This window comes from Alligator mississippiensis, chromosome 1, assembly GCF_030867095.1.
Source record: "Alligator mississippiensis isolate rAllMis1 chromosome 1, rAllMis1, whole genome shotgun sequence".
NCBI lineage: Eukaryota > Metazoa > Chordata > Crocodylia > Alligatoridae > Alligator > Alligator mississippiensis.
This window is the reverse complement of record NC_081824.1, coordinates 234,564,597-234,592,561: the sequence shown is the minus strand read 5'-3', so window position 1 is coordinate 234,592,561 and position 27,965 is coordinate 234,564,597. Positions and strand designations below refer to the sequence as shown.

The 27,965-nt window shown below is 50.9% G+C and overlaps 1 protein-coding gene across 1 annotated transcript; it reads left to right on the top strand.

The window, feature by feature from the left end:
* The first annotated feature begins 439 nt into the window (after positions 1-439).
* On the top strand, positions 440-7,993 carry LOC132247667 (uncharacterized). Its single transcript, XM_059720274.1, has 3 exons — positions 440-1,957; positions 2,499-3,192; positions 7,496-7,993. Exons 2-3 carry the CDS (start codon positions 2,505-2,507, stop codon positions 7,504-7,506), a joined length of 699 nt encoding a protein of 232 aa, XP_059576257.1. The 5' UTR covers positions 440-1,957; positions 2,499-2,504; the 3' UTR covers positions 7,507-7,993.
* Positions 7,994-27,965: the final 19,972 nt, after the last annotated feature.

Genomic DNA, 27,965 nt, shown 5'->3' with positions numbered 1-27,965 from the left:
ATTGTAGCTAGAGACACTCCTAGTCAAAGATTCAGCACAGAAATACCCCTCTAAGGGGAGACTTGCAGAACTGTACCAGGGAAGAAGTTTAATCTTTGGAAGGACAAAGAAGGCCCAACTAATCAGACTGCTGGTACAGAATGATCAGGGTCAGGACCCTGGTATTGGTTACAGGACCAATACCAAGAAAACAGCCTGACTTCTCAGCACGGGAGGGCAGTGCTATTGGTGAGTGCAGCACCTGGAGTAGAAGCCAGGCTTCATCACCATCCTGATATTGTACTGAAGCAGCAGAGACTGATACTGAGAGACAAGAAGCTTCAGCTGGAAGAGTTGCAGATGAAGCTGAAGTATGAGGTGTAGGGAAAACAGAGGAACCATGTCAAGAGATTGGAGAGGGAGATGAGCAGAGCAGCTTTGGGGTACAGACGCTAGGCAGACTGGGAAGGGAAGTGCTGAGTATCTTTGGGGGTGCTCTGGGCTGGGTGGGCTGGATTGGGGACAGAGGGACTGCTTCATCCTTTGGGCCAGGAAGGTAGAGCACCTCTAGCTGGGTGGCCTTTATCCCAGTAAATGCCATTATTGTAGCACAGCGTCTTGTTTGTAGCTTGGAAATTTGGGTTGTACTTGATCTCCCCAACAGGAGGTAAAGTAGCTGTCTCAGGAATGGAACTGGATGATAGCTCCTGGACTCAGGGCCCCGTGATAGTACTACAAGACCCTAGCCACTGCTGTGGGGAAGCACTGAGCAAATAGGGGGAAAAAGGAGAGGACACACAACAGCAGATGATAAACCTAGACCAGGGCAAGGAGCTCCCACACAAAAGGGAGAGGCCTGGAGTTGCCTTTGTAGGGGCATTTTGAATTGTAATTTGCCTGTCAATCAGGCAGTGCAGGACAGAAGCAAATTAGGAGTGGCTCTAGGGCTTCCCTCATGCCTACATCTGCCAGGGACAGTGGTGGTGACATGCAGGTTCCTTCTTCCAGCACCTGTTCCCATCTGGTGGGGGATACCTGCAGGGGCGGGGTGGGCAGGAAGCAGGTACTAGACGGAGAAACCTGTGCTCTGCTGCTACTGTTCCCTGCCTGGCACAGCACACAACTGCAGTCTGCGCCTGAATCAGGGCAGAAGCGGCTCTGGGACTTCTGCACCCAGATCAGTGGGGACAGTGGCAGCAGTGGTGGAAGGGATATGTGACCACAACACCAACACCCCAGATCTGCCCCTGGCCTGACCTCATCAGAGGGCTTTAATTTTCTCTTTGTTCTGCCTAACCCAGGGGCTTCGGTTCCTTGTGAACCCAGAGCTTATCCAGGAGATGTAAATGTAACAGGAAGATTGTTCCTGCAGATGAAGAAGATAGTTTTAAGATAAATGAATCTCTGCGACAGTAAATGGCCTGTCAGCGTAATGAATTTGTGGTGTTTAGCTTTGCAGACAATGGCAGCTCTGGTGATTGTAATCCCTACACTAATATTATGTGAAGTGTTTTTATCTGTTTTTCATGAAGAAATATAAAACGTTATGATCAGTTCTTCTAGGATTTTTGTGTTTTTCCAGGGCCTCAGGGAAACATAAACCAGAAGCCAAACCGTTTGAAATCTCTCTGCATAACCAAGCACTGAAGCAGCATTAAATTCAAGCTAGCAAGCTCCTCATGGAGAGATGTTCTAGAAAAAAATTGTGTTAGTTTTTGATCCCTACAGCCCCAATTCAGACACAGTGAAACAAGTGCTTACTTTTGATTTTGGTGACACACATGCATGGCTTAAATTTAAGCATTTTGATTATGTGCTTTTCTAAATTTGAACACTGAATCAGGGCTTCAGAGACTCATGTAAACCCCTGATGAAGGCAATGGGAATAAAGGAAGTTTAAAGGAAAGTCTCAGCGCACGTGTGCCCCCTGGACTCACCTTAGCGGAGGAGGAGCCAGAGGCAGCGGAAGACCCTTCAGGTAAGTGGGGCGGAGGGCCGGCACAGCTGCAGAGGGTTCGAAGGGGGAGCCCCCCAGAGCCCTCTTAAGCAAACCAGCAGGGAGCCACGCTCCCAAGCCGCTCGCACGAACAGAGCGCGCAAACAGGCACTCTCTGTAAGGATGCACCTGCGTTTGCGCAGGCGTTCGCGCGAGGCAGGCACACAAAGAGTAAGCGACCAGAAGGAGCATCTAACAAGAGAGCGATGATGACTCGAAGCTCAGCAGCTAAGATAATAGCAGCTAAGGTAAGAGCACGGGTTGCAGCTGCAGCTCAGATGGCGCTGCCCACCCGTGGTTCCTCTGAGGTGTCCACTCAGATGGAGCCCTGCCCCCTGCCTGCAGGGTTGGCCTGGCAGTGACCCTGCCATCAGGGGAGGTAGGGAGCCCCCTCACCTGTCCCTCATGTGTCCACCTTAGGGGCTTGGAGGAGCAAGTGAGGGAACTCCAGGGGGCAGTGAGCAGGCTAAGGGGGATCAGGGATGATGAGGCTGTGATTGACGGGTATTTCCATTCCTTACAGCTCCAGATGCCCACGAGTGAAACTCCACGCAAGGAGTCTGCAGCAGGGGAGTGGAGGACAGTCACCTCTGGATCCAGGCGGCAGGGCCTGGTGTCTGCTTCCCCATTGCGTGTGGGGCACAGATATGGGGCCCTGACAACCGTGAAGGAGACAGAGGAGGAGCATTTTCTTGCAGAGGAGGTGATCCCTGTAGCCCCTACCAGGCAGGCTGGGGGATCACTGCCCAGGCAGAAGAAGAAACGCCAAGTGATTGTGGTGGGCAACTCGATCCTGAGAGGCAAAGAGGGGCCGATCTGTCGACTGGATCCTATGGTAAGAGAAGTCTCCTGCATGGCTGGAGCTAAGATCAGGGACATCACTGAGGCGATTCCTGCTCTCATCAAGCCCTCTGACTACTACCCCATGGTCCTCGTCCATGTGGGAACCAACAATGTGGCTAGGATGAGCCCTGACCATATCATGAAAGACTTCCATGAACTGGGAGACAGCCTCAAGAAGACTGGAGCACAGGTTGTATTCTCTTCCATCCTTCCGGTTGGCAGCAGCCAGAGACGCCAGGGTGCCCACATCAAGGAAGTCAACCGGCGGCTCCAGAGTTGGTGTCTTCAGGAGAGCTTTGGATTCTACAGCCATGACCAGCACTTCCAGGGAGGAGGCTTCCTGGGAGATGACAATCTTCATCTCTCTCCCAGAGGTAAGTATCTGTTCACTCACAGGTTGGCTGATCTTCTCCAAAGAGCTTTAAACTAGACTCGACGGGGGTCGGGGAACCGGTGGTCAAAGAGAGCCCAGGGTTGGTAAACCACAAACAAGATGCCAGATCGCACCAGGTAAGTATTAAGGGGTCGGTAAGCCATAAACAAGGCACCAGACCACACCAGGTAAGTAATAAAGGGAACACATGCCATCAAGGCACAGGGGCACCAAGAGCCCCCTTTGGGGGACTAAAATGTCTTTATACAAACGCCAGGAGTATGGGGAACAAGCAAGAGGAGCTCACACTCTTGCTTGCTAGCACCCAGTACGACCTAGTCAGGGGTATAGGTTGTATAGGCATGACAGCGTGGGGAAAAAAGGTGGTGGGGGTAGCACTCTATGTTAAGGAGCAATATATGTCGTCCACCATCAAGGCAGGGGTGGAGGAGGGGAACACCAAGGCATTGTGGGTCAGGATCCAGGGGGGACCAGGTGAAAAGGACTTGGTTGTGAGGGACTACTACAGGCCTCCTCATCAGGATCAAGAGCTAGACGATGTATTCTCCGGGCAGCTAGCAGACGCCACACAAGCGAGGGAGGTGGTGGTCATGGGAGATCTAAACTACCCAGATATCTGCTGGGAGGAGCAGACAGCCAAAACAAGCCGCTCATGGAGGTTCTTACACTGTGTGCAGGACCTCCACCTAACCCAGGTGGTGTCTAGTCTCACCAGGGGTAGTGCCTTGCTTGACCTGGTCTTAGCAATAGGGGATGATCTCGTGGGGAACATGCGAGTTCATGGTAGCCTGGGAGATAGTGACCATCACTTGGTCGAGTTCACTATTCAGCAAAGGGTGGGTAAAGTAACTAGTGGGGCTAAGGTGTTGGACTTCAGAAGGGCCAACTTTAGCAAGCTTAGAAGGCTAATTAGTGAGGGGATGCAACTCAAGAACATAGAGCAAATGGGGGTCCAGGAGGGTTGGAGGTATCTCAAGGGAGTGATCCTTGGGGCTCAAAAGGAATCAATCCCATTATGTTGGAAGGGAGGTAAGGGGGCAAAAAAGCCCCCTTGGCCGAACAGGGAATTCCAGGAGAATCTGGGGGCAAAGAAAGAGATGTATAGGCAATGGAAGCAGGGAGCAGCCTCCAAGGAGGAATATAACTCCCTGGCACGCTATTGCAGGGAATTAGTTAGACAGGCCAAGGCAGGGCTTGAGCTCAGGCTGGCTTCAACAATCAAGGACAATAAAAAGTCCTTCTTCAGGTATATAGTGGTCAAAAGGAAAGCTCAGAGCAACATAGGGCCCCTGCAGGACAAATCAGGACAGTTGGTGGTTGACGCGGGGAAAAAAACAGAGCTCTTGAATGAGTTCTTCGCTTCAGTATTTCTATGTACCGACCAAGCCAATTCCCCCACCTCAATCATTGACGGATGTCCACATGGCACCAGTCTGCTTACGGTTAATTCTGAAATAGTTAAGGCGCTCCTGGAGGAGCTGGATGGGTACAAGTCAGCAGGCCCGGATGACCTCCATCCACGGCTGCTGAAAGAATTGTCCAGTGTCATAGCTGAGCCGCTGGCACAGCTGTTCGAGCACTTGTGGTGCTCCAGCCAGGTCCCTGAGGACTAGAGAAGGGCCAATGTGGTGCCCATTTTCAAGAAAGGGAGAAGGGATGAGCTGGGTAACTTTAGACCAGTCAGTCTTACCTCTATTCCTGGGAAAATGCTAGAGAAAATAATCAAAGAACACATTTGTGCAGGCCCAGCAGGGGAAACGATGCTGAGGGGAAACCAGCACGGGTTTGTCACAGGTAGATCCTGCCTGACAAACCTTGTAGCCTTCTATGACCAGGTCACACACTGCCTGGATGAGGGAGCCAAGGCTGAAGTCATCTTCCTGGACTTTAAGAAGGCCTTTGACACAGTTTCGCACCCTATCCTCATTGGGAAGCTAGCAGACTGTGGAGTGGATGCCTACACGGTCAGGTGGGTGGCCAACTGGCTTAGGGACCGCACCCAGAGAGTGGTGGTGGATGGTTCCTTCTCAGCCTGGAGGGAGGTGGGCAGTGGGGTCCCGCAGGGTTTGGTCCTTGGCCCGATATTATTTAATATCTTCATCAGCGATTTGGATGAGGGTGTGGAGAGCACCCTCTCCAAGTTCGCTGATGATACCAAGTTATGGGGCAAGGTTAGTACACCAGAGGGCAGGGAGCAGATTCAGGCCGGCCTGGACAGGTTGGACCAATGGGCAGAGAGAAATAGGATGCAATTTACTAAAGATAAATGTAAAGTACTCCACCTGGGAAGGTGGAATCCCCAGAACACCTATAGGTTGGGGAGTGTCCTTCTCAGCAGCTCGGAGGCAGAGAGGGATCTTGGAGACATAATTGACTCCAAGATGAACATGAGCCGGCAGTGTAACGAGGCCATCAACAAGGCCAATCACACCTTGCCATGCATTAGCAGGTGCATTAGCAGGTGCATTAGCAGGAACAGAGGTGATGCTCCCCCTCTATGCAGCACTGGTCAGGACGCAGTTGGAGTACTGTGTCCAGTTTTGGGTGCCACACTTCAAGAGGGACACGGGGAATCTCAAGAGGGTCCAGAGGAGGGCCACTCACATGATTAGTGATAGACCCTACAGGGGGAGGTTGAGAGAGCTGAATCTCTTCAGCCTTCACAAGAGACAGCTGAGGGGAGATCTTGTGGCCGCCTATACATTTATTAGGGGAGGTCAACGGGGAATAGGGGAAGCGCTGTTTACTAAGGCACACCAGGGAGTGACTAGGAATAATGGGTGTAAACTAGTTGAGAGTGGATTTAGGTTAGATATTAGGAAGACATTTTTCACAGTAAGGGTGGCCAGGATCTGGAATGGGCTACCAAGAGAGGTGGTGCTATCACCTAGCTTGGAGGTCTTCAAGAAGAGGCTAGATAGTCACGTGGCTGTGGTCATCTGACCTCAGTCCTCTTTCCTGCCAGGGGCAGGAGGTCGGACACGATGATCCATTGTGGTCCCTTCCAGCTTTACAGTCTATGAATCTGTGAATCTGCAAGGTCCCTTCCAGCCCCATACAATCTATGAAAACCCTTTAACCCTGCTTAAATTACACACCTGGCCAGGCCTCAACCCAGGCACCCCCTTTCCATCAGGGCTTCTCCTCCACAGCCTGCCACAGAGGGGAGGGCCCTCCTCCCCTTTGGGAATCTCTTTCCCAGGCAGCATTTGCTTACAGCATCTGACACAGTTGAGAGGAAAAGTTGAAGTGCAGACATGGATTTCTGAGCATAGCTGTCATGAAGAGGGCACAGAAAAGCCCAGAGTAAGGCACATGGGAGCAGAGAAGCCAGGACTAGGCCTGGAGGGAGACTTGCAGTGAGCTATAATGGCTCCATGAAGGGTGTGGTGAGAAAATTGCTTCCTCCAGCTACTGTAGAGGTGTCAGCTTCCTTATTCTCCCCAGCTGGCTCCTCCCTAGAGAAAAGCTTAGCCTGTGCGTAGATGCAGCATGAGCCCCTTGAATGGCAGGGCTCTTAAAGGGAAGTCAGACCTGAATGGCTTACCAACAGGGCAGAGGAGCAGTGCTTGCCAGGCCTGTCTCCGTGGAATACTGCACAGTGCATGGCCGTGGCTTCATGAGCTGAAGTGGAATGAAGGAGCATGGCTGACATGGTTGTCTGTGTGCCCATGTAGACTCCCCTTCCCCAGTAATGCCAACTCTCATGAAAAAATCATGAAATTCCTGATTTCCATGTCAAATTAACTCTGACTCATGATCTCCTGATAGAGAGATCAAATCTCGGGATTTTTTCTTCTGGTATGTGTAGAGAACGTCAAGCTAGTAAGTCTGTGGAGGGGAAGGGGTAGGGAAGGGGTGAGAGGGGGGTGCAGATTGAGGCCCTCATGATGAGGGAGGGAGTGGGGCAGGGGCTGGGGTAAATGAGACCCTGGGGCCAGAGGAGGCATGGGGAACATGTGCCTCCTGGATTTGTGCACGGGGAAGAGGTGGGCTGCCCACTGTGGGCTAGGGCTCTGTACCCTGCTACCTTTGCCCCGGGAAAAAATAGCATCTCACGGTTTATATTCAAAATCTCTTGATTTCTAAGAGTTTTGTCTCATGATTTTTGACATGGAGCTCAGGGGGGGAGGTTGACAATACTGCTTCCCCCACCCATTCACCCATTTTGCTATAAGGTGCCTTCCACTATGACTCTGACCCTGAGAACAGGACCCAATACTGATAGTTAAAGAAGACAGGGTCGCCAAGGATTTATAAGCCATTTCCTGCTTCCATTGCAGGCAGCAGCTAAACCCTCATATGCTTCAACAGGAGACTGGAAAAACCATGGACCAGGTAAAAGGTAGTTTGTCTGCCAGATTCTCTCTTTTTGGTTTGCAATCTGCTTCAGGTACTTTATTCACAAGACCATTTAGGAAGATGCAGTTTTAATCATATTTGGTCTTAAAGTTCTGGAGTCAAGTGACTACATGAGAATCATTTAAAAGGATATTTCTAGCATGCCTGGTTGTGGAGAAATGCTTGTAAAGGTACCTGCCTTCAAGGAGCAGAAGATAAAGGAAAAGAATGCCAAATGTCTGGGTTTAAAAGAATACTTGGTTTTTAAACTAGTCTCATGTCATTTATTTGATTTTGAATGCTTGGGATGGGCAATACTGATGTGTTAAGGAAAGTACAGCTCGAGTTCTGCTGCACTAAATCATTAGCAGTGGGTCAAGGCACATCATCTGTTAATTCTACTTTTAGTTACATTAGGGGACAGAGAGCAAGGTAGCGGGTAAATTCTGGTTTGGAGTGTTGCATTGGGAGGGGGTGGGGGGGGGATCTGAACTACACAACTAGCAGTCACCTACCTGCTACTAGGTTTACAGCATGTATTCAAGGTACAGGGAAGGACCTTCTCCAGCTCCAGCCTGAGCTTTGTGTGCAACATTTTCTCCCAGTTATTTAGAGTAGCTTCCAGGTATGTTGTGATTTGGAAAGGTGCTGGACTGACTCCCATGCAACCTGAAATGCCACATGGATTCATACTGGCTATCAAAAGCTTGACCTCAGGGTGTTACACAAATTGCCAATTGCTCAAATCATGAGTGAGACCTTACGAGGGAGGATAAGGCAAGATGCTGCATTTATTGATTAAGCACACACACCCCACATTCATACCCCAATTTCTGTTCTGTGCTAATATGCATTACCAGTCTTATCGGTGCTTGGATCAACTTAGTGGCCAGCCAATTTGATCACGAGTAGGAGCCGGGGTCCTGCCGGTCCATCTCATCAGATGAACCGATGCTCCAGGATGACATGCAGAACAAGACCCAAAATGGATATGTCTCGCCCCATCAGTTATAGCCTTGTCAATTCACCCAGTCCTTTGGGCTTTTGCTGGATTATCACTGTGTTCTTTCTTGAAGGTCAATTGCCATTGGTCTCTTGCTGTTCTTGGGCAGATTCTTCTTGATTGGTCCTTTATCTGTCTGCTTTCTTCAGCCAGTCACCAGCTGATGTTTTCCTTTTCCACAAACACACTCTCACTCATACAGCATACAAAAGAGTAAAAGGTTGAGCGCGTATGTCAAGCTAAAGAGCAATACAAAATAGAGTTTCTTAAGGCAATGCAGAACTCAAGAAAATACATAAAATTAAAAGCAATAGGCAAAAGTCTATTTGTATAACAAGGGTGGTTGCTGCAACACCCAGCAGCACCTCATCATTGTCTGGTACTACCCTGTCTGGCTGCCTTGCTGCACAAAGTTCAGTGTGACAGGAATCACCAACTATTCTGTGTATGCACAGAGTTGCCACATTCTGTGACTGGGGCTTCTAGGTGTTATGACATCGTAAGCAGTACTAATGAATAAATGGCTGAGGAGACAGGGAAGTCTGAGTGCTGGGTTTCCTAAGAAATGTGCTTTTATCCTGACATGCAGGAACCAAGACCGGAAATGGGTATGCCATTCAGGGCAGGTTTCTTTTGCACAAATAGACTTTGTATGGTTGCCTGTGATTCCTGGAGGTTGGATTCCATGCCTACCCATTTCTCCATCCCCATGTATCGTATTTACTCAAATCCAAGACTAGGCTTTTTTCCTCCAATCAGCATGGGTGGGGAAAGACTTGTCTTGGATTCAAGTACCAATCCAGGGCAGACAATGGCTTAGCTCTGCCTTTGCCTTGGACTCTGGGCTGAAACTGGAGCTGAGCCACCACCTTCCCCAGGCTAGAATGGTTTGGGGAGGGGGTAAGGTGGGGGGGGCAAGTGGCCTAGGTAGGATGACCACCTTTACAAAATGGAAAGGCGTTACACATGCCTGACTCCTCTCCCCTACCCCAACACCAGTGGCATGGCCGAAGCAGAGCCCAGTGGAGCTGGGGCACATGTGGGTTCCCTGCCCTACTGCCTTTCCCCCAGGAGCCCTGCACCAGCTGTGGACCCCCTGCATCCCCAGCAGCAGCAGTAGGCACAACTCCACATCACTGCTGCTGCCACCCCTACTGCTGCCGGATGAGCAGGGGGTACCTCACCATGGCAGCACAGCCAGCACGGGGCTCCTATGGGGAGGACAGCAGGGTGGGGAGCCCTGAGCCCACAGTGGGCAGCCCACAGCCGCATCTGCCCCTGCCCCATGCACAAATCGGGGGGGGGACATGTGCCTCCCTCACTACCCACCCTGGGAGTGCATGCAGCAGTGGGAGCCATCCCAAAATGAGCCACCCATGGCTCCATCCCACTCCACACCCCAGCCCTGGGCCCCATGCACCACCCTGGCTGGTCAGCACCTCCAGCCCCTGCCCCACTCTCTCCTTCACCATGGGGGCCTCAATAAGTCCTCCCCCCCCCCAAGACTTATCTGAAGGGAGCTGCTCTCCACACTGCCTGGCTATGTTCCCAACCACATGCATCAGGTGCGCACATGCATGTGCTGCCCCATGTGTTCTGCTCCCAGAAGCCCCAAGAAGCCCCTTGCAGGCTGACATGCTGCCAGCCTGCAAGGTGAAACCCGCCATTTCCTGCTGTTTTCTTCAGTGAGTGGAAAACTCAAATCCCTGCATGATACTGTGAATTCAGGACAAATGCTGTCCTGGAGTCATGCAACTTGGGATCGGGTCTTGATGTTCCCATTCTGGGACTGTCTCACCCAGTTAGGAACAGGTGGGCACCCTAGGCCTAAAGAAGCATGAGGGTGACATTGGGGGGGGGGGGACTTGCAACCCAGCCCACTCAGTTGCCTCACCCCCCTTACCTTTTGTTTAAGCTCCAGGCCCTCCAGCCCTGACGCTGCCCAGCTGGGAGTTCCTGTTACATCTCCCTGACTGGGCTGTGCTGCTGCTGCTGAGCACCGCAGAGTGGAGCAGACTGCAACAGAAGATGTCGGGGTGCAGGGAGTGGGGGTGCAGACATAGGCATGGGAGCCAGGTAGGGAAAGCTGCAGGGTAAAGCAGGGGGTGGGAGAGGCAGCAAGTGCGGGGCAGGCACAGGGGCAAAGGGCAGTAGCAGGCAGCAGGGGCAGGTGGCAGGGTGAGCAGGCATGGTCAGGGTTAGTATAATAGGCCCGTCAGTCTTACCTCAATCCTGGGGAAACTCTTTGAGAAGATCATCAAGGAGCACATCTGTGATGGGCCGGCATCAGGGATGATGCTCAAGGGCAACCAGCACGGTTTCATTAGGGGAGGTCATGTCAGACCAACCTGATTGCCTTTTACGATCAGGTCACAAAAGCATTGGATGCAGGTGTCACTGTGGATGTAGTCTTTCCAGACTTCAGCAAGGCCTTTGACACTGTCAACCACCCCATCCTCATTAAAAAACTAGGCGACTGTGGCATCGATGCCTACATGGTCAGATGGATTGCAAATTGGCTGAAGGGTTGTACTCAGAGGGTGGTGGTGGATGGGTCATATTCGACCTGGGGGGAAGTGGGCAGCGGAGTCCCCCAGGGCTCGGTCCTTGGGCCTGCACTGTTCAATTTCTTTATCAGCGATTTGGACGACGGGGTGAAAAGCAACCTGTTTAAATTTGCTGATGATACCAAAATTTGGGGTGAGGTGGGCATGCTAGTAGGGAGGGAAAGACTGCAGCAAAACCTGGATAGGTTGCAGGGGTGGGCTAACAAAAACAGGATGCGTTTCAATACGGACAAGTGCAGGGTGCTGCACTTGGGCAGTAGTAACCAGCAGCACACTTATAAGATGGCCCACATCCGGGACATTGCGGAGAGGATCCCAGAGCTCCTCAAACCCACAGACCACTATCCCATGCTCCTAATTCATGTGGGCACCAATGACACGGCTCGGAGCACTCCCAGCCGGGTCATGAGGCGCTACAGGGATTTGGGAGCGGGGCTAAAGGGTCTGGGGGCACAGGTGGTGTTCTCATCGATCCTCCCAGTCTCAGGCTATGGGCCGAGGAGGGAGAGGAGGATCCACGTGGTCAACCAAAGACTGCGGCTCTGGTGTTGTCAGGAAGGCTTTGGCTTTCATGACCACAGCCCACTCTTTGGCGAGAGAGGCAGCGAGCTGCTGGGAAGAGATGGCCTCCATCTCTCTCCCCTAGGGAGGAGGCTCTTCTCAGCCAGACTGGCTGACCTGCTCCACCGGGCTTTAAACTAAGCCCGCTGGGGGATGGGGGGACTACTGCCACTGCTGGCCCACTGAGCAATCCTTGCAAAGCCAGCAGTTCAAGGCACTTAAGGGAGCCCACCCCTGCCCCAGCCCTGGTAAAATCTGTGGGCAAGGAAGGAGCCCCCCAGGGGGCACTTGCTTGCCTGTACACAAATGCCAGGAGCTTGGGGAATAAGCAGGAGGAACTCATCCTCCTGCTCAATGCAAATAATTATGATGTCATAGGGATAACGGAGAGCTGGTGGGACTCCACCCATGACTGGACCACGGGTATAGATGGCTATACCCTGTACAGGAGGGATCATGTAGAGATCGTAGCCTGCCTTCTATCCTGGGGAAGATCTTAGAAAAGCTTATTAAAGAGGGTCCATCCTTAATGGACTGGCCGACGCCAATATCTTAAGGGATAGCCAGCACGGGTTTGTTGCGGGTAGGTCTTGCTTGACCAATCTCATTTCCTTCTACGACCAGGTGACCTATCACCTGGACAAGGGAGAAGAGATTGATGTCATATATCTTGACTTCAAAAAAGCCTTCGATCTGGTTTCCCATGATCACCTCTTGGAGAAACTGGCCAATTGTCACCTTGGGTCCCCCACGATCCACTGGCTGGAAACTTGGCTCCGGGGTCGGACCCAGAGGGTAGTAATTGATGGAAGTCACTCATCATGGTGTCCTGTGACCAGTGGGGTCCCCCAAGGCTCTGTCCTTGGACCCATACTGTTCAACATCTTCATTAATGATGTGGACACTGGAGTCAGAAGCGGACTGGCCAAGTTTGCCGATGACACCAAACTTTGGGGCAAAGCATCCACACCAGAAGACAGGCGGGTGATCCAGGCTGACCTGGACAGGCTCAGCAAGTGGGCAGATGAGAATCTGATGGTGTTCAACGCCGATAAATGCAAGGTTCTCCACCTTGGGAAGAAAAACCCACAGAATCCTTATAGGCTCGGCAGTGCTATGTTGGCTAGCACTATGCAAGAAAGAGACTTGGGAGTCATCATTGACCACAAGATGAACATGAGCCTGCAGTGCGATGCTGCAGCTAGTAAAGCGACCAAAACGCTGGCTTGCATCCATAGATGCTTCTCAAGCAAATCCTGGGACGTCATTCTCCCCTTGTACTCGGCCTTAGTGAGGCCGCAGCTGGAGTACTGTGTCCAGTTTTGGGCTCCACAATTCAAAAAGGATGTGGAGAAGCTTGAGAGAGTCCAGAGAAGAGCCACACACATGATCAGAGGTCAGAGAAGCAGACCCTACGATGACAGGCTGAGAGCCCTGGGGCTCTTTAGCTTGCAAAAGCGCAGGCTCAGGGGTGATCTGATGGCCACCTATAAGTTTATCAGGGGTGACCACCAGTATCTGGGGGAATGTTTGTTCACCAGAGCGCCCCAAGGGATGACGACTAGGTCGAAAGGTCATAAACTACTGCAAGACCATTTCAAGCTGAACATAAGGAAGAATTTCTTTACTGTCCGAGCCCCCCAGGTCTGGAACAGCCTGCCACCGGAGGTGGTTCAAGCGCCTACATTGAACACCTTCAAGAGCAAACTGGATGCTTATCTTGCTGGGATCCTATGACCCCAGCTGACTTCCTGCCCTTTGGGCAGGGGGCTGGACTCGATGCTCTTCCGAGGTCTCTTCCAGCCCTAATGTCTATGAAATCTGTGAAAGATGGGAAACTCCCTTCTTGAGAGCACGGAGGCAGAAAGGGATCTCGGAGTCATTATTGACTCCAAGATGAATGTGGGCCGACAATGTGAGGTCACGGTCGGCAGGGCTAACCGGACCTTATCGTGCATCCACAGGTGCATCTCAAGTAGAGCCAAGAAGGTGATCCTCCCCCTCTATGTGACACTGGTCAGGCCACAGCTGGAGTACTGTGTCCAGTTCTGGGCACCGCACTTCAAGAGGGACAACATTGAGAGGGTCCAGAGGAGGGCTACCCGCATGATCTGGGGACAGCAGGGCAGACCCTACAACGAGAGGCTACAGGACCTGAACCTGTTCAGCCTTCACAAGAGAAGGCTGAGGGAGGACCTGGTGACTGTCTATAAACTCACTAGGGGGGACCAGAAGGGTTTGGGGGAGACCTTGTTTCCCCTAGCGCCCCCCGGGATAACAAGGAATAACAGCCACAAGTTGTTGGAGAGTAGGTTTAGATTAGACATCCGTAGGAACTACTTCACAGTTAGGGCGGCTAGGATCTGGAACCGACTTCCAAGGGGAGTGGTGCTGGCTCCTACCCTGGGGGTCTTTAAGAAGCCGCTCGATGCCTACCTGGCTAGGGTCATTTGAGCCCAGTTTTCCTCCTGCCCAGGCAGGGGGTCAGACTTGAAGATCTACAAGGTCCCTTCCGACCCTACTTCTATGATTCTATGATTCTATGATTTTATGAACAGGGAGTCAGGGGCTCCTGTCACATTAAGAGAGAAACCAAAATAGGTATCTCCCCAGGCAGGTGAAGGCAGCTGAACTTGGGCTAGCTGCAGGGGAGTAGGCAACCAGGGACCAATAGGTTGCAAATGCCTATTGCATGGCTAGCTGCCTAGCAATAGGACAATAGTGCAGAGCAATGGATATGTAGGAAGGGAACTAGTGCAGATTGGCCAGAGAAACAGCAATAGGCTGCTCTAGAGGCTGAGAGGACAAACCTGTGGCCCATCAGGGGAACACCTGACTGGCAGAGGAGGAGCCTAAGGGATATAAACTTGTGTCCATGAGAGAGGGGCCAGGGCCAGCAAGGGTCAGAAGCTGCAGGGCCAATCAGATACTTCCAGGGTCTAGGAAATTGAGTGGGGAGAGGGCTTTAGCAACTGTGTAGTGACGTTGGGGAGAGCTTTGAGTCTTTTAGCTGAAGTAGTTGCTTGCATTTTTGTTTTAGTTTTATACTGGAGGACCAGTTAGTGGCTGTAGGGGTGGTCAGGAGGCCATGCAGGGGTGCCTGAGGAGCATGCTAGGTTTGAGTGCTGCCAGAGAGTGGAGTACAAGATAAAGGGAGACCGAGGCAGGCTGAGGCCAAGAGGGCCCAAGCCTGACCCAGAGAGGGTGACTGAGGTGGCCTGAGGCAAGAGGGCCAGAGCCTACTTTCTTCACCATACCAGTAGGGGGTATGGTTTTAAGATGACCTTCCATTAACTAGATTTTATACATGGAACGTTATAACAAATGTATTATTTTCCATGTACAGAATATAATTATTGGGCGGAAGGGGTCATCTTAAATTTAAAGTCATCTTGGGGCTGTCGGTTGTGGTGAGGGGCAGCAGTAAGGCTGGCAGGGGCAAGGGACTTCTGGTCATGAGTAAGAGGCACTGGCAGGGCTGGGGGGTAGGGAGCTGTAACATGGGATTGAGGGACAAGGGCATAGGCAAGGGCACATCAGGGCTGCTCAGTGCCACGAAGTAGCAGGGAGGGAGGGAGGGGGGACAGCCACAGCTGGACCTGCATTCTGGTGAGCAAAGGGAGCAGGGGGAGCTCTTATTTTCCATTATTAAAAACACCAAAATTGATCACCAAATTACGTAAGTATTTAGAATTAATTTTATTACAGTATAGTGATTGAGGCACTGGCAGGCTTCCAAATTGCCTATTGTAAATGTATCGGTAAAATGTTATGTTCAACTGATACATATACATATACAGTAATGTTTCATTTTAATCACGGAAAAACATGGATTTGGGATTTTTCTCATTGGAGAAAACCAGAATCCCTGGTGATAAGTGTTCCGCAGAGACTGCACTTCCTTCAGTGCTGTGGCCTCTTACCCTGCATTGCAGTCTCTCTTCACGTCATCTTCTGAGACCGCTTAGTCTCCTGAATATATGCAAGCACTCCTGCCTTCTGCTGGCCCATGTACACCCTTCCTATTAATTTTTTCCAGTCTGTCATAGGAAGTGGGTTTAAATTAACACCTTCTCCTTTTCAGTGGGCATTTGTCATGTCATGCCCTCCTTGACTGCTCTTCTTCCCAGCTGCTTCATCGTAGCATATTGCCTCCCTGCTTCATCTTACAGAGTCCTCAAGGCTTATCTTCATCTCTTCTATCCTGTACAACATTTCCTACCACAACAACATGCAAAAACCTCTTGGCCATGCTGTGGACAATGGGACCATCATCTATAATGTTTGGCCTAGGACTGATCTAGACAGTCTAGCCAGTTTGTCCTATACAAGCTTTAAAATACAGTATCGATGCGTTTAGCCTGCCCATCCCTGGGATAATTTAAAAAAAATGACTGAAGTGCAAATACCTGTTCTGCGTTTCCATTGTTCTATGTTGTTGTGTTGAACTTGAGACTGTAGATTTAACATCTACTTTGTATGATTAACTGTGTCAAACTCATAATGGTCTGAAAAACTGAACTGTTTCTTCTGACATAAGAAGTATCTTACTTGAAAGAACATACCACAGCTCTGAACAGAGAAGCTGACATGAGTTCACAGCAAGAATGTTTGCTTTGTGATGTAACATGGACACACCAAACACAGCTGAAAAGAGACTGTCAGAACAAGAAAAGTTCTCCTTCCACCCAAGTCCCTTCATGTTTGCCAAGCTCTCTCCGTTGTAATGTGGTTGCAGTCAGTCACTGTACAAACAAACAAAATGATGAGCTGAGATTATTCTATCTTATTTACACACCAAATTCCATATGTGTGGTGGATTATATTTCTTTGACAGTGCATGCTTAGCTAAGCTACTAAGAATCACTAAGTACTTGTCATCTAGCACTTCCCCTCACTTGGTCTCAAAGGAGGGAGGGACCAGTCCATTCTCTATTAACGCAGTCCAATGTATTCCCAAAGGACTGATTATTTCACCCTATTTGAGACACAGAAAAGCCCCCAAATGACTGAACACCTGGTCTCCCCTCTGAAAATCAGCCCCTGTAAGGCAATGCATATGGAGGCACTACATTTGCTACTAAAAATCTTAGATTCCATTACCAAGGGTATGAATACATAGCTCAGTGCAATACCAGGCAGGGGTAAATATGCAAGCTCTGAAGGAGCTGGTAATTCCACATAGCACAGTGCAGCACTGTGCAGGGCCATGCTTGGGTCCTGGAACATACGTAGGGCCATGTCACACATTACACTTAGGATGTGTTAACTGAACTTTAAATGTGAGCATCCACTTGTTCAAGCAGTAAAACACATGTCAAGAGCACTCGTATCATAGCATGTCCGGAGTGCGCTGAGATGATAGTAAGAGTGACTGTGCAGCTGCTCAGAACACTTAACTTTTAATATAGCATGATCATGCTCACTATGATCTCAGGTAAAATACATGCTAAGTGTCCTGTATGGCAAGCTATTTTTGCCTTAGGAAATTTTGAACTTGCAGTATGCGCAGCACAGAATTGTTCAGCAGGGGCCTGGCAGCTTTTGTGAGATCATTTCATTGGGAATGGCAAGGGCACCACACAGGATTACATAACCCACACGCTCACCCCCACAGACTGCCAGTGAAGTCATTGTAAGCGGGGGTTACAGCTGCCCCCTCCCTCCATGCATGGTTTTACACTCATAGGAAAAAGTTCCATGCAGGTTGAGCAATATGCTACCAGGATGAGGAGCACTCCCATTCCCGCACCGAAGCTCTGACCAGAAACAACAGCTTGTTGTTTCTACCTTAATCTATACTGTATTCCACCTGACAGCCCCATGAAAAGGACATGCTTCCCAAAAGGAGCATTTTACAAATTAATTACAGCTAGCTATAATGCTAGCAAGAAACTTTAATTTTTGTATTTCTCAGGATGTGAGAGGCTCAGGTGCTTTTTGAACACACTTCTAGTGCAGGAATTTTACCTTAGCAAAAGAGGAGGACAGTGATTGTAATGCACACCTAGGAGCAACCTCATTAAAAGCCCTACAGACATACTGTATTTCACAGTGTATAGGTCCATTTGGTGTATAAGTCGACCCATTTTTCTGATCCAAAAATTTAGGAACTTTGTAGATTCAGTATATAATTTCACCTAACTTTTTGGATCAGAAATATGGGGTTGATTTATGCAGGCCAGGCACCTGAGGGGTGGACACATGCCACAGCACTAATCACAGGGGACAGGGACAGGCTCGGCTGGTGTGGCCCCCATCCCGTGCAAGTAGTACAGCCTGGGCCATGCCACCCAAGCATGGAGCCTGGCCCTGTCTCCTGTGAGTGGTGCTGCTGAGTACCAAGTCCGGCTGTGCCAGCCAAGCGCTGAACCCAGATCCACTCTCAGGAGACAGGGCCGGGGCCAGGCTCAGTGCTTGGTGCTCAACTGGCATGGCCCCATCCCCTGTGAGTGGCGTGGGCCGTACCAGTCGAGCATCAAGCCCAGCCCCATCTGCTGTGAGTGGTTCTGCTGAGCACCAAGCTCAGCCACACCAGCCAAGCCTGGCGCCGTTCTCAGGGGACAGTGCTCAGCTCGGCACTTGGCAGCACCACTCACAGTACACAGGGCCAGGCTCAGCACTCGGCTGGTGCAGCCCCATCCCCTGTGAGCAGCACTGCCAAGCACCAAGCCCAGCCCTGTCCTCTGCGGGTGGTACCAGGCTTGACAATTGGCAGTGGCACTTGCAGTAGACAGGGCCAGGCGCTGTGCATAGTTGGCGTGGCTCCATCCCCTTTGAGCGGCGCCGGGCTCAGTGCAGCTCAGGCAGCACTGTTCTCAGGGGATGGGGCCACGCCAACTGAGCCTGGCCCCATCTCCATCCCTGTCCCCTGTGAGTGGCACCAGGCTTGGTACTTGGCTGGTGCCCTCCCATCCAAGGCTGTGCCTTAAAGAAATGATCCTTCGGGCACAGAGGGAGGTGATCCCGATGCGAGGAAAAAGAGGGAAAGGGGCCAGGAGGCTTCCTTGGCTGACCAGAGAAATCCAGGGCAGCCTGCGGACTAAAAGGGGAGCATATAAAAAGTGGAAACGGGGAGAGATTACCAAAGAGGAGTATACCTCCTCTGCTCGCACTTGTAGGGAGGCAGTTAGACAGGCCAAAGCTACCATGGAGCTGAGGATGGCATCCCAAGTAAAGGATAACAAAAAATTGTTTTTTAGATATATAGGGAGTAAAAGGAAGGCCCAGGGAGGAATAGGATCCCTACTAAATGGGCAGAAGCAATTGGTGACAGACAGGGGGGACAAGGCTGAACTCCTCAATGAGTTCTTTGCCTCAGTGTCCCTAAGTGAGGGGCAGGACAAGGCTCTCACTGGGGTTGTAGAGAGGCAGCAGCAAGGCGCCAGACTGCCACGCGTAGACCCTGAGATGGTGCAGAGGCACTTGGATGAACTGGATGCCTTTAAGTCGGCAGGCCCGGACGAGCTCCATCCGAGGGTACTGAAGGCACTGGCTGACATCATTGCAGAGCCACTGGCGGTAATATTTGAACACTCTTGGCACAGGTCCCGGAGGACTGGAAAAGGGCCAATGTGGTCCCCATTTTCAAGAAGGGGAGGAAGGAGGACCCAGGCAACTATAGGCCAGTCAGTCTCACGTCCATCCTAGGCAAAGTCTTCGAAAAAATTTTCAAGGTTCACATTTGCGAGAGCCCGGCAGGACAAATTATGCTGAGGGGAAACCAGCACAGGTTCGTAGCAGGTAGATCATTCCTGATTAATCTAGTCTCTTTTTATGACCAGGTTACAAAATGCCTGGACACAGGAGTAGGGGTTGATGTCGTATACTTAGACTTCAGGAAGGCCTTCGATACGGTATCCCACCCCATACTGGTGAACAAGTTAAGAGGCTGTGACTTGGATGACTACACAGTCCAGTGGGTGGCGAATTGGCTAGAAGGTCGCACCCAGAGAGTCGTAGTGGATGGGTCGGTATCGACCTGGAAGGGTGTGGGCAGTGGGGTCCCGCAGGGCTCGGTCCTTGGACTGATACTCTTTAATGTCTTCATCAGCGACTTGGACGAGGGAGTGAAATGTACAAGGAGTTCAACAAGGAGAAATGCAAAGTGCTGCACCTAGGGAGGAAAAATGTCCAGCATACCTACTGCCTAGGGAATGACCTGCTTGGTGGAACGGAAGCGGAAAGGGATCTTGGAGTCCTAGTGGACTCCAAGATGAACATGAGTCGGCAGTGTGATGAAGCCATCAGAAAAGCCAATGGCACTTTATCGTGCATCAGCAGATGCATGATGAATAGATCCAAGGAGGTGATACTTCCCCTCTATCAGGCGCTGGTCAGACCTCAGTTGGAATACTGTGTGCAGTTTTGGACGCCGCACTTCAAGAGGGATGTGGATAACCTGGAGAGGGTCCAGAGAAGGGCCACTCGTATGGTTAAGGGCTTGCAGGCCAAGCCCTATGAGGAGAGACTGGGGCACCTGGACCCCAGCCTCCGCAAGAGAAGGTTGAGAGGCAACCTTGTGGCTGCCTATAAGTTCATCACGGGGGCACAGAAGGGAATTGGTGAGGTTTTATTCACCAAGGCGCCCCCGGGGGTTACAAGAAGTAATGGCCACAAGCTAGCAGAGAGCAGATTTAGACTAGACATTAGGAAGAACTTCTTCACAGTTCGAGTGGCCAAGGTCTGGAACGGGCTCCCAAGGGAGGTGGTGCTCTCCCCTACCCTGGGGGTCTTCAAGAGGAGGTTAGATAGGCATCTAGCTGGGGTCATCTGAACCCAGCACTCTCTCCTGCCTATGCAGGGGGTCGGACTCGATGATCTATTGAGGTCCCTGCCAACCCTAGCATCTATGAATCTATAAATCTACGAATCCCCTGCAAGCGGTGCTGCCTGGGCCATGCCAGCTGATGCTGAACCCAGCACTGCTCACAGGGGGCCCTGATACAGTGTATAAGTCAAGGCTGAAATTTACAAATTAAAAATTGTGCTTCAAACCTTGACTTATATGTCATGAAATACAGTAGTTACCAGCATCCATTTGGGCCATTTTTGTTGGAAGGAAGCATTGTAAATGCCTGTGGGCCTGATTCTTTATGGTTTCAGGAAGCTCTGGGAAAGGCCAACTTTCTGCCATTCCATCCCACATGTGCCTGACATCATGAGGCAGAACTAGCTTTTTCGTAGTTTCACAGTTGGTAGGTGTCATAACCCAATGATTTTTAGTGCCTCGGCACATTGGAATTTTCCCACCACATGGAGCTTTCTTTGCACGGTGGATTTCTCAGCTGCAGAGAGAAAACCCCGTTGCATAAGAGTTCCCGCCACACGTATGCAAATTAGTGTCCCACTATTGGTCAATTCTAAATTATTCCTACGTGGCGGCTAGCAATTGGCTCGCTAGCCGTATAAAAGTTTAGAGCAGTTTCCACCCAAGTTGGAGGACTCCACAACCATCTCGTGGGGAACTCCGAGTGCGCTGTGGAGCTTAGCAAACTCCACGTGTGTCTTGGAGGAGGACAGAGAGGCCTGATCAGCTCTTAGCCACTCCCCGTCATAGTGGAAAATTTGATGTACCCCCGTGTGAAGCGCTCGTACATCGACGACTCATCTCGGTTTGGTTCGGAAGAGATCTCACTTGTGTTTGTTTGCGTGCAACCGCAACTCAAGCAAGTTTCCTTCCTGCACTGTGACCATCGGCATTGTAAGTAAAGCTTTCTTTGTAAAACCAATACGCTTCCATGCCTAACTCTACTTCATCGTGGAAAAACCCCACCTGACGGTCCGGGCTACTGGCCATAGCCTTAGACCGCCCTTGGTCCCGACAGTAGGGTCAGAAGGGACCTAAGCAAATCATCAAGTTTGTCCCCCTGCCATGGACAGGAAAGGATGCTGGTGTCAAATGACCCCAGCTAGGTGGCTGTCTAGCCTCCTTTTGAAGACCCCCAGGGTAGGGGCAAGCACCACTTCCCTTGGAAGTTGGTTCCAGATCCTAGCCCCCCTGACTGTGAAGTAGTGCCTCCTGTGCCCTTTTCTGCCTCTGTGCTGACGAGAAGGGAGTTCCCCAGCCTGTAGGTGTGCTGCTGGTTCTTCCCCACCAGGTGCAACACCGTGCACTTGTCTGTATTGAAACCCATCCTATTCTCATCCACCTACCTCTGTAACCTGTCCAGATCTAGTTATAGCCTGTCCCTCTCTTCTAGCATGCTCACTTCTCCCCACATCTTAGTGTCATCTGCGAACTTGAACAAGGTGCTTTTCACTCACTCATCCAAATCGCTGATGAAGATATTGAATAGTGCGGGCCCAAGGACCAAGACCTGGGGTACCCCACTGCCCATGTCTCTCCAGGTCAAAAATGACCCGTCCACCACCACTCTCTGGGTGCAGCCCTCCAGCCAGCTTGTGGCCCATCTGATTGTGTAGGAGTCAACACCACAGTCACCTAACTTTTTAATGAGAATGGGGTGAGAGACAGTGTCAGAGGCCTTCCTAAAGTCCAGGAAGACTACGTCCACCATGACACCTGCATCCAAGGCTTTTGTGACCTGGTCGTAGAAGGCCACCAGGTTGGTCTGACAGGACCTGCCTCGAATAAACCCATGTTGGTTGCCCCTAAGCATAATCTCCCCTTCTGGCCCCTCACAGATGTACTCCTGGATAATTTTCTCAAAGAGCTTCCCCAGGACTGAGGTAAGACTAATGGACCTATCGTCTCCTGGGTCCTCTTCCCTCCCTTTTTTGAAAATGGGAACCACATTGGCCTTTTCCAGTCATCAGGCACCTCCCCAGAGCACCATGAGTGCTTGTAAAGCTGTGCCGGGGTCCTGCAATGACCTCTGCCAGTTCCCTCAGCACTCTGGGGTGGAGGTCGTCAGGACCTGCTGATTTTAACACGTCTAGTCCCACCAAGAGTTCCCTGACTAGGTCCTCACTGACCCTGGGCCTGGCTGCGCCTCCCCTGGGTCCCTCCGGGATCCCAGTGGAGGGGATGTCCCTGTCCCTGCTCAGAAAAATGGAAGCAAAGAATCTGTTAAAGAGATTAGCTTTGTTATCTGGTGCTACCACCAGATTACCAAGCATGTCCTGCAGAAGCCCCACATTATTTGGCACCTTCTTTTTATCCCCTATGTATTTAAAAAAGGACTACTTGCTATCTTTGATCCGGGTCGCTAGTCCCAGTTCCATCTCCGCCTTAGCCTTCCTAACAGCCCCCCTACAGTCTTGAGCAATGGAGGTATAATCCTCCTTGGCGATGGCCCTTCCCTTCCATTGGGTATACGCCTCCTTTTTGGCTTTGAGGTGTTCGTGGATGCTTTTGGTGAGCCATGGGGGCTTTTGAGCACTCTTGCCCCTTTGATCCACATGGGGATTCTCATGCTTTGGGCTTGGAGGATCATCTCCTTAAGGAACGACCACTCGTCTTAGACTCCCAACTCCCCTCCCCTCCAGGACCTCAGTGCCTCCCCGACTAGTCTCCTTACCTCATTGAAATCTGCCCTCCTGAAGTCCAGGGCTGCTGCCTTGCTGCAGGCCTTTGACACCCTGCGCTGGATGGTGAATTCCAGTAGGCGATGATCACTATCACCCAGGTGATCGAGCACCCACAGACCCCTCACCAGGTCATTGCCTGTGGCCAGGACCAGATCCAACAAGGCATTTCCTTTGGTGGGACTGTGCATCTCCTAGGTTAGGTGGAGGTCCCTGTCCCTTGCCTTAACTGCCTCCGCGAGCTGACCTGAGAATTCCCGGTCCAGCTCTTCCCCCTGGTTGGGTGGCCTGTAGTAAACCTCCACCATTAGTTCTCTTTCCCCCCGACCCTCTTGTATTCTGACCCAGAGCACCTCCATCTTCCCTACCTCAGACCCAGTGCTGTTTGTTGAGGATGTGTATTGCTCTTTGATGTAGAGCGCCACACACCCACCTTCCCTCCCTGTTCTATCCCACCTGTACAGCCTATAGCCCTTGGTGTTTACCACCCAGTCATGCACTGGATCCCACCAAGTTTCAGTGAGCCCCGCTATGTCTGTGTGTGTGTTAGCTAACAAGAGGGCAAGTTTCTCCTGCTTGTTCCCCATACTGCAAGCATTAGTGTGGAGGCATTTAAGGCCTCCTGAGGGTGTATGCGCCTCCCCCCCAACCCCCGGACTGTCCAGGCCCCTGTCTCTTACCTGGGTATTTCTTGTGCTCGTCGCCTGACTTGGCTGGACAGTTCTTGTGGGTGTCTCTTGGTTTGGTGTTCTGTGGCTCCTTTGGTCCTCTTCCTTCCCCTCCCCCAACGTGCCTAGTTTAAAGCCCACCAGAGGAGATCAGCCAACTTGGAAGAGTACACACGCTTACCTTTGAGGGAGAGGTGAAGCCCATCCCACCTAAGCATGACTCTCATTCTGAAGGGAGGGTCGTGGTCCCGAAAGCCGAAGCCCACCACGAGACACCATCCCCAAAGCCACAAGTTGACATCCCAGATGCAAGTCTCATGGTGTCTTCCATGCCTGTTCACTGGAAAGATCGATGAGAAGACCACCTGTGCCCCTATCTCCTTCAGCTTGTCCCCCAGTGCTTGGTAGTCCTTCATCAGGTGGTCTGGACTGCTTCTGGCTGCATTATTAATGCCCACATGGATTATGACCACAAGGTAGTAATCAGTGGGCCGGATGAGGGCTGGGATCATCTCCGTCACGTTCTGAATCCATGCTCCAGGGAGGCAGTAGACCTTGCATGTCATGAGATCCTGGCGACAGATAGGACCCTCTGTTCCTCTCAGGATGGAGTCACCTATGACGAGTACCCGGTGTCTCTTCCTCCGGGTCAACTTGCTTCCTCCAACCTGTTCTGTGCTTGGAGTGACCTCCTCACCAGAGGTTTCCTCCTCACGTTCCTCTTCTTCTGATGTCACCAGGGCCTCGTACCTGTTCCCCAGCTGGATTGTGGGAGCTGGTACTGCACTACCGTGAGCAGCCCTGGCTCTGGAGGGAACCATCTGCCATTCCACTATGGAGGGCACTTCCTGGGGTTCTTCTTGCTTTGATGCTTGGCCCTGCAGGGAAAGGAAATACCCATCAATTTCATCCTCTGCTTCTCTGATCCCCCTCAGCCTGCTAACCTCCTCCTGGAGCTCCCTCACCTGCCCCTCCAAGTCCCTAAGATGGGTGCCTGCGGGACAGGTGTGGGGGCCCCCATTTCCTGCCCCCCCCGGCCCTGCTGGGCATCCACCGGAAGTCAGGGGGCAGGGTATGCCAGCCCCACTGTGGGCTTCACCTGGGTGGAGGCCTCAGAGGAGCCCTGGGTAGGCGGCGCCCCCGGGTAGGGGCCCTAGCAGCACTCTGCGTCCACACAATTTTTATTTATTGGTGTGGTGCTTTCGCCTTTCCCTTACCAAGACTTCCTCTGGCCCCTCCTGCTTGCCTGCCTGCGTGAACACCGGCGCAAACATCGGCGCGCCCTTACAGAGTACGCCTGTTTGCATGCTCTGTTCGTGTGTGGCTCCCTACTGGCTCAACTAAAAGGGATCCAGGAGGCTTCCCCTCTGGATTCGGCTCAGCTGTGCCGGCTCCCTCTGCCCCACTTACCTTAGGGGGATCAGCTGCTGCTGCCCCCACTGCTGCTGCCTCTGCTGCTGCATCTGCCTCCACCGCCAGTCAAGTAAGGGGGCACACCTTTTAGTTACCTGTGACAGAGCACTGCTGCTTCTTTTTAGCCAGTCCAACACGTGGCTCCAGGAATGCAAGTTCTTAACGGACATCTCCTTTTCCCAAGCCATTTTGTATGCAAATTGACATGAATCTGAATTTTCTGCTCCTAGTGTTCCAGCAGTGTTGTTCAAAGCTATTTGCACCCTTTGAATTGCAACAGCTTTGCATCTGACAATGAGAATGTACCTACCACGTATGCCTGTTACAGCATCACATGCACATGCACCAAAGGGCAAATGGATAGAGAGAGGAAAATTGTTCATGGAAGCTTGTGGGAAAGGAGTCTTGGACCCTAACCCAGGCACCCACAGCTGGGCAGAGGAGCTTGGGTGAAGCAGTGTTCCCTGGGAAGTGTTTTTTTCAGGTCAATTTCTCCAGATTATTAGTGTGATGAAAGAGGCAAAGTGGCCTGAGTTCTAGCTTCCCATTATTGTTGTGAATGCTCGGGGGCAGGGGCATGAATGATGATCTGAGAAAGCTGGAGAAAGAGTAGTTCAAGGGTCAGAGGAAAAGTCCCAGGGAGTCTATGGAAGGACAGAGGGAACTGGAATGGCACAATAAAGACTGCTTTGGGGCAGAGTCTGCTGTGTTGTTTGAGACATTGGCACTCTGGCTCCTCCGCTTTGAAAAAGAAAACACCCTCTCCTTCCTGGGAGCTGACAAAAAGAAGGAGGTCTCAGAGGATGGGGGGGTGTGCTACAGATCATTGGGGCAGCCACGCACTGAGAAGAGCCAGGGTCTCAAAGTCAAAGGCTTGCCCCTTGAGAAGCCACTTCGGGGCTGGCTTTAGGGAGTCCTCTCAGGAGAGGGAGACCAAATAAGGCTGTTTCTTGGGGAGTCTTGAGGAAGAGGCATTGAATACAGAATCAATGGACGGGCAGTCCTCGGACTTACGACACAATTGGTTCCTGAAAACTGCGTCTTAAGTCAAAATGTTGTAACTCGGAACTGATTTTCCCATAGGAAACAATGTTATAAAGAGGGGGTTGGTTCCTGAACCAAGGCCCGAGGCCCTATTTTCACCACAAATACCCCAGAATTTTGTACTCAATCAATTACACATGAGTAATATAGCTACATGAATGTATTTATATTGTAAATAGCAATCATATTGATTTGGAAGGCCTTCTTTGAGGTGACTTTGCTGGACTTTTTGAAGGGTTCTTGGCTGGGGTCTTCTCAGGAGTCTTGGCTGAAGTTTGTCTGCTTTCTTAAAGAAAATGACCAAGGAAGTTTGGACAGATGTTCTCCAGGGAGATGAGCAACGCAGCAAACTTGTTCGCTGGTGTGGCGTGGCATTGGATCAAGTGTCATAAAGTTGAAACTGAAATCAGAAAGTTGAAACAGGGTGTCAATTTATAAATGTTGTAAGTACAAAATGTTGTAACTCAAAATGTTGTAAGTTGAGGACTGCCTGGTATCATAACTGTATAGACAGAAAGGGCTGGAAGGGACTTCCAGAAGTCATCTACTCCAAAGCTGCCTGAGGTAGGAGCATCCTTATCCAAACCATCTCATACAAACCATAATGTAAATTCTACATAAGTGTACCCTCAAACCCTGATGCAACACAGACATAACACCCTGAGAGCCTGGCTGTCCTGTGATGAAATTCCTGGGCCTGTGGCTGGGCAGCAGTGCCCGTAGCAGGCTGAGTGGTGGCCCCCATGGGGTCTCAGTGGCACCAGCATTTTTGTCAAGTGTCTGCTATCATCAGCTGTCACTAAAGTGACCAGATTACCAATTCACATGAGCAACTGGAAGGTCTGAGCAAGCAGCATCCTTCATTTAGAGAGGTTTCTGCAATGAAATTGTCTCTGAATTTAAGGGTCACACATTTTGTTGAAAATGCAGGTCTTTTTCAGCCTGGTGGTATCAGATTTGAGTGGTCCTGTGAAAGTCTGGTGGGAGAAATGTAAGTGTCCAGAGGACTTAACACAAGAGACTTGGGCACGGAGGGATTTCAAGTGCCTATAGGGTAAGGCAGCAACCAAGCACACTCAACCTGAGTTTTCTTAGGGACGAGGGCTCTCTCTAGGTACTGTAGCAGGCTTATTTGCTTCTGAGGTGGCTCGAGGCATTCAAGGGAGACAAAAGACCCCTTTCTTCTCACTGTCCCATATGAAAGCCTGTTCTTACCAAAGAGTCAAAGAGCCCATGAAGACAACTGGGCACAGAAGAATATAGGTCAGTAAGGCCTGGACACTGCAGGGTCCTTTATCACCCTTTTCAGAGAAAACCTCCTTTCCAGTCTGTGTTAATCTAGTATCTTTTTGCCTTCTACCTCCTTATGATGGCAAAGAAAGAACTACCAAAGCAATTTCTCTAGTTTTACCATTTTTTGTTTATTTAGTTTTACAGTTTTCTTCCTCCCCTTTCATTCTTCCTTGTAAAAATATTCTTCCTCTGACTCTCAGATTACTGCACAAGGGTGATTCTTGGACACACATAATATTAACTGTACCGTAAAACTACTGGCAGTTTTCTGCCACACCTCAAAATAGAGCCATTCCTAGAGCAATAACACACACAGCTCCTAGCAGGTGAACACAATGGTACTGGGGAATGACGCTCAACAAAGGAATTTGCT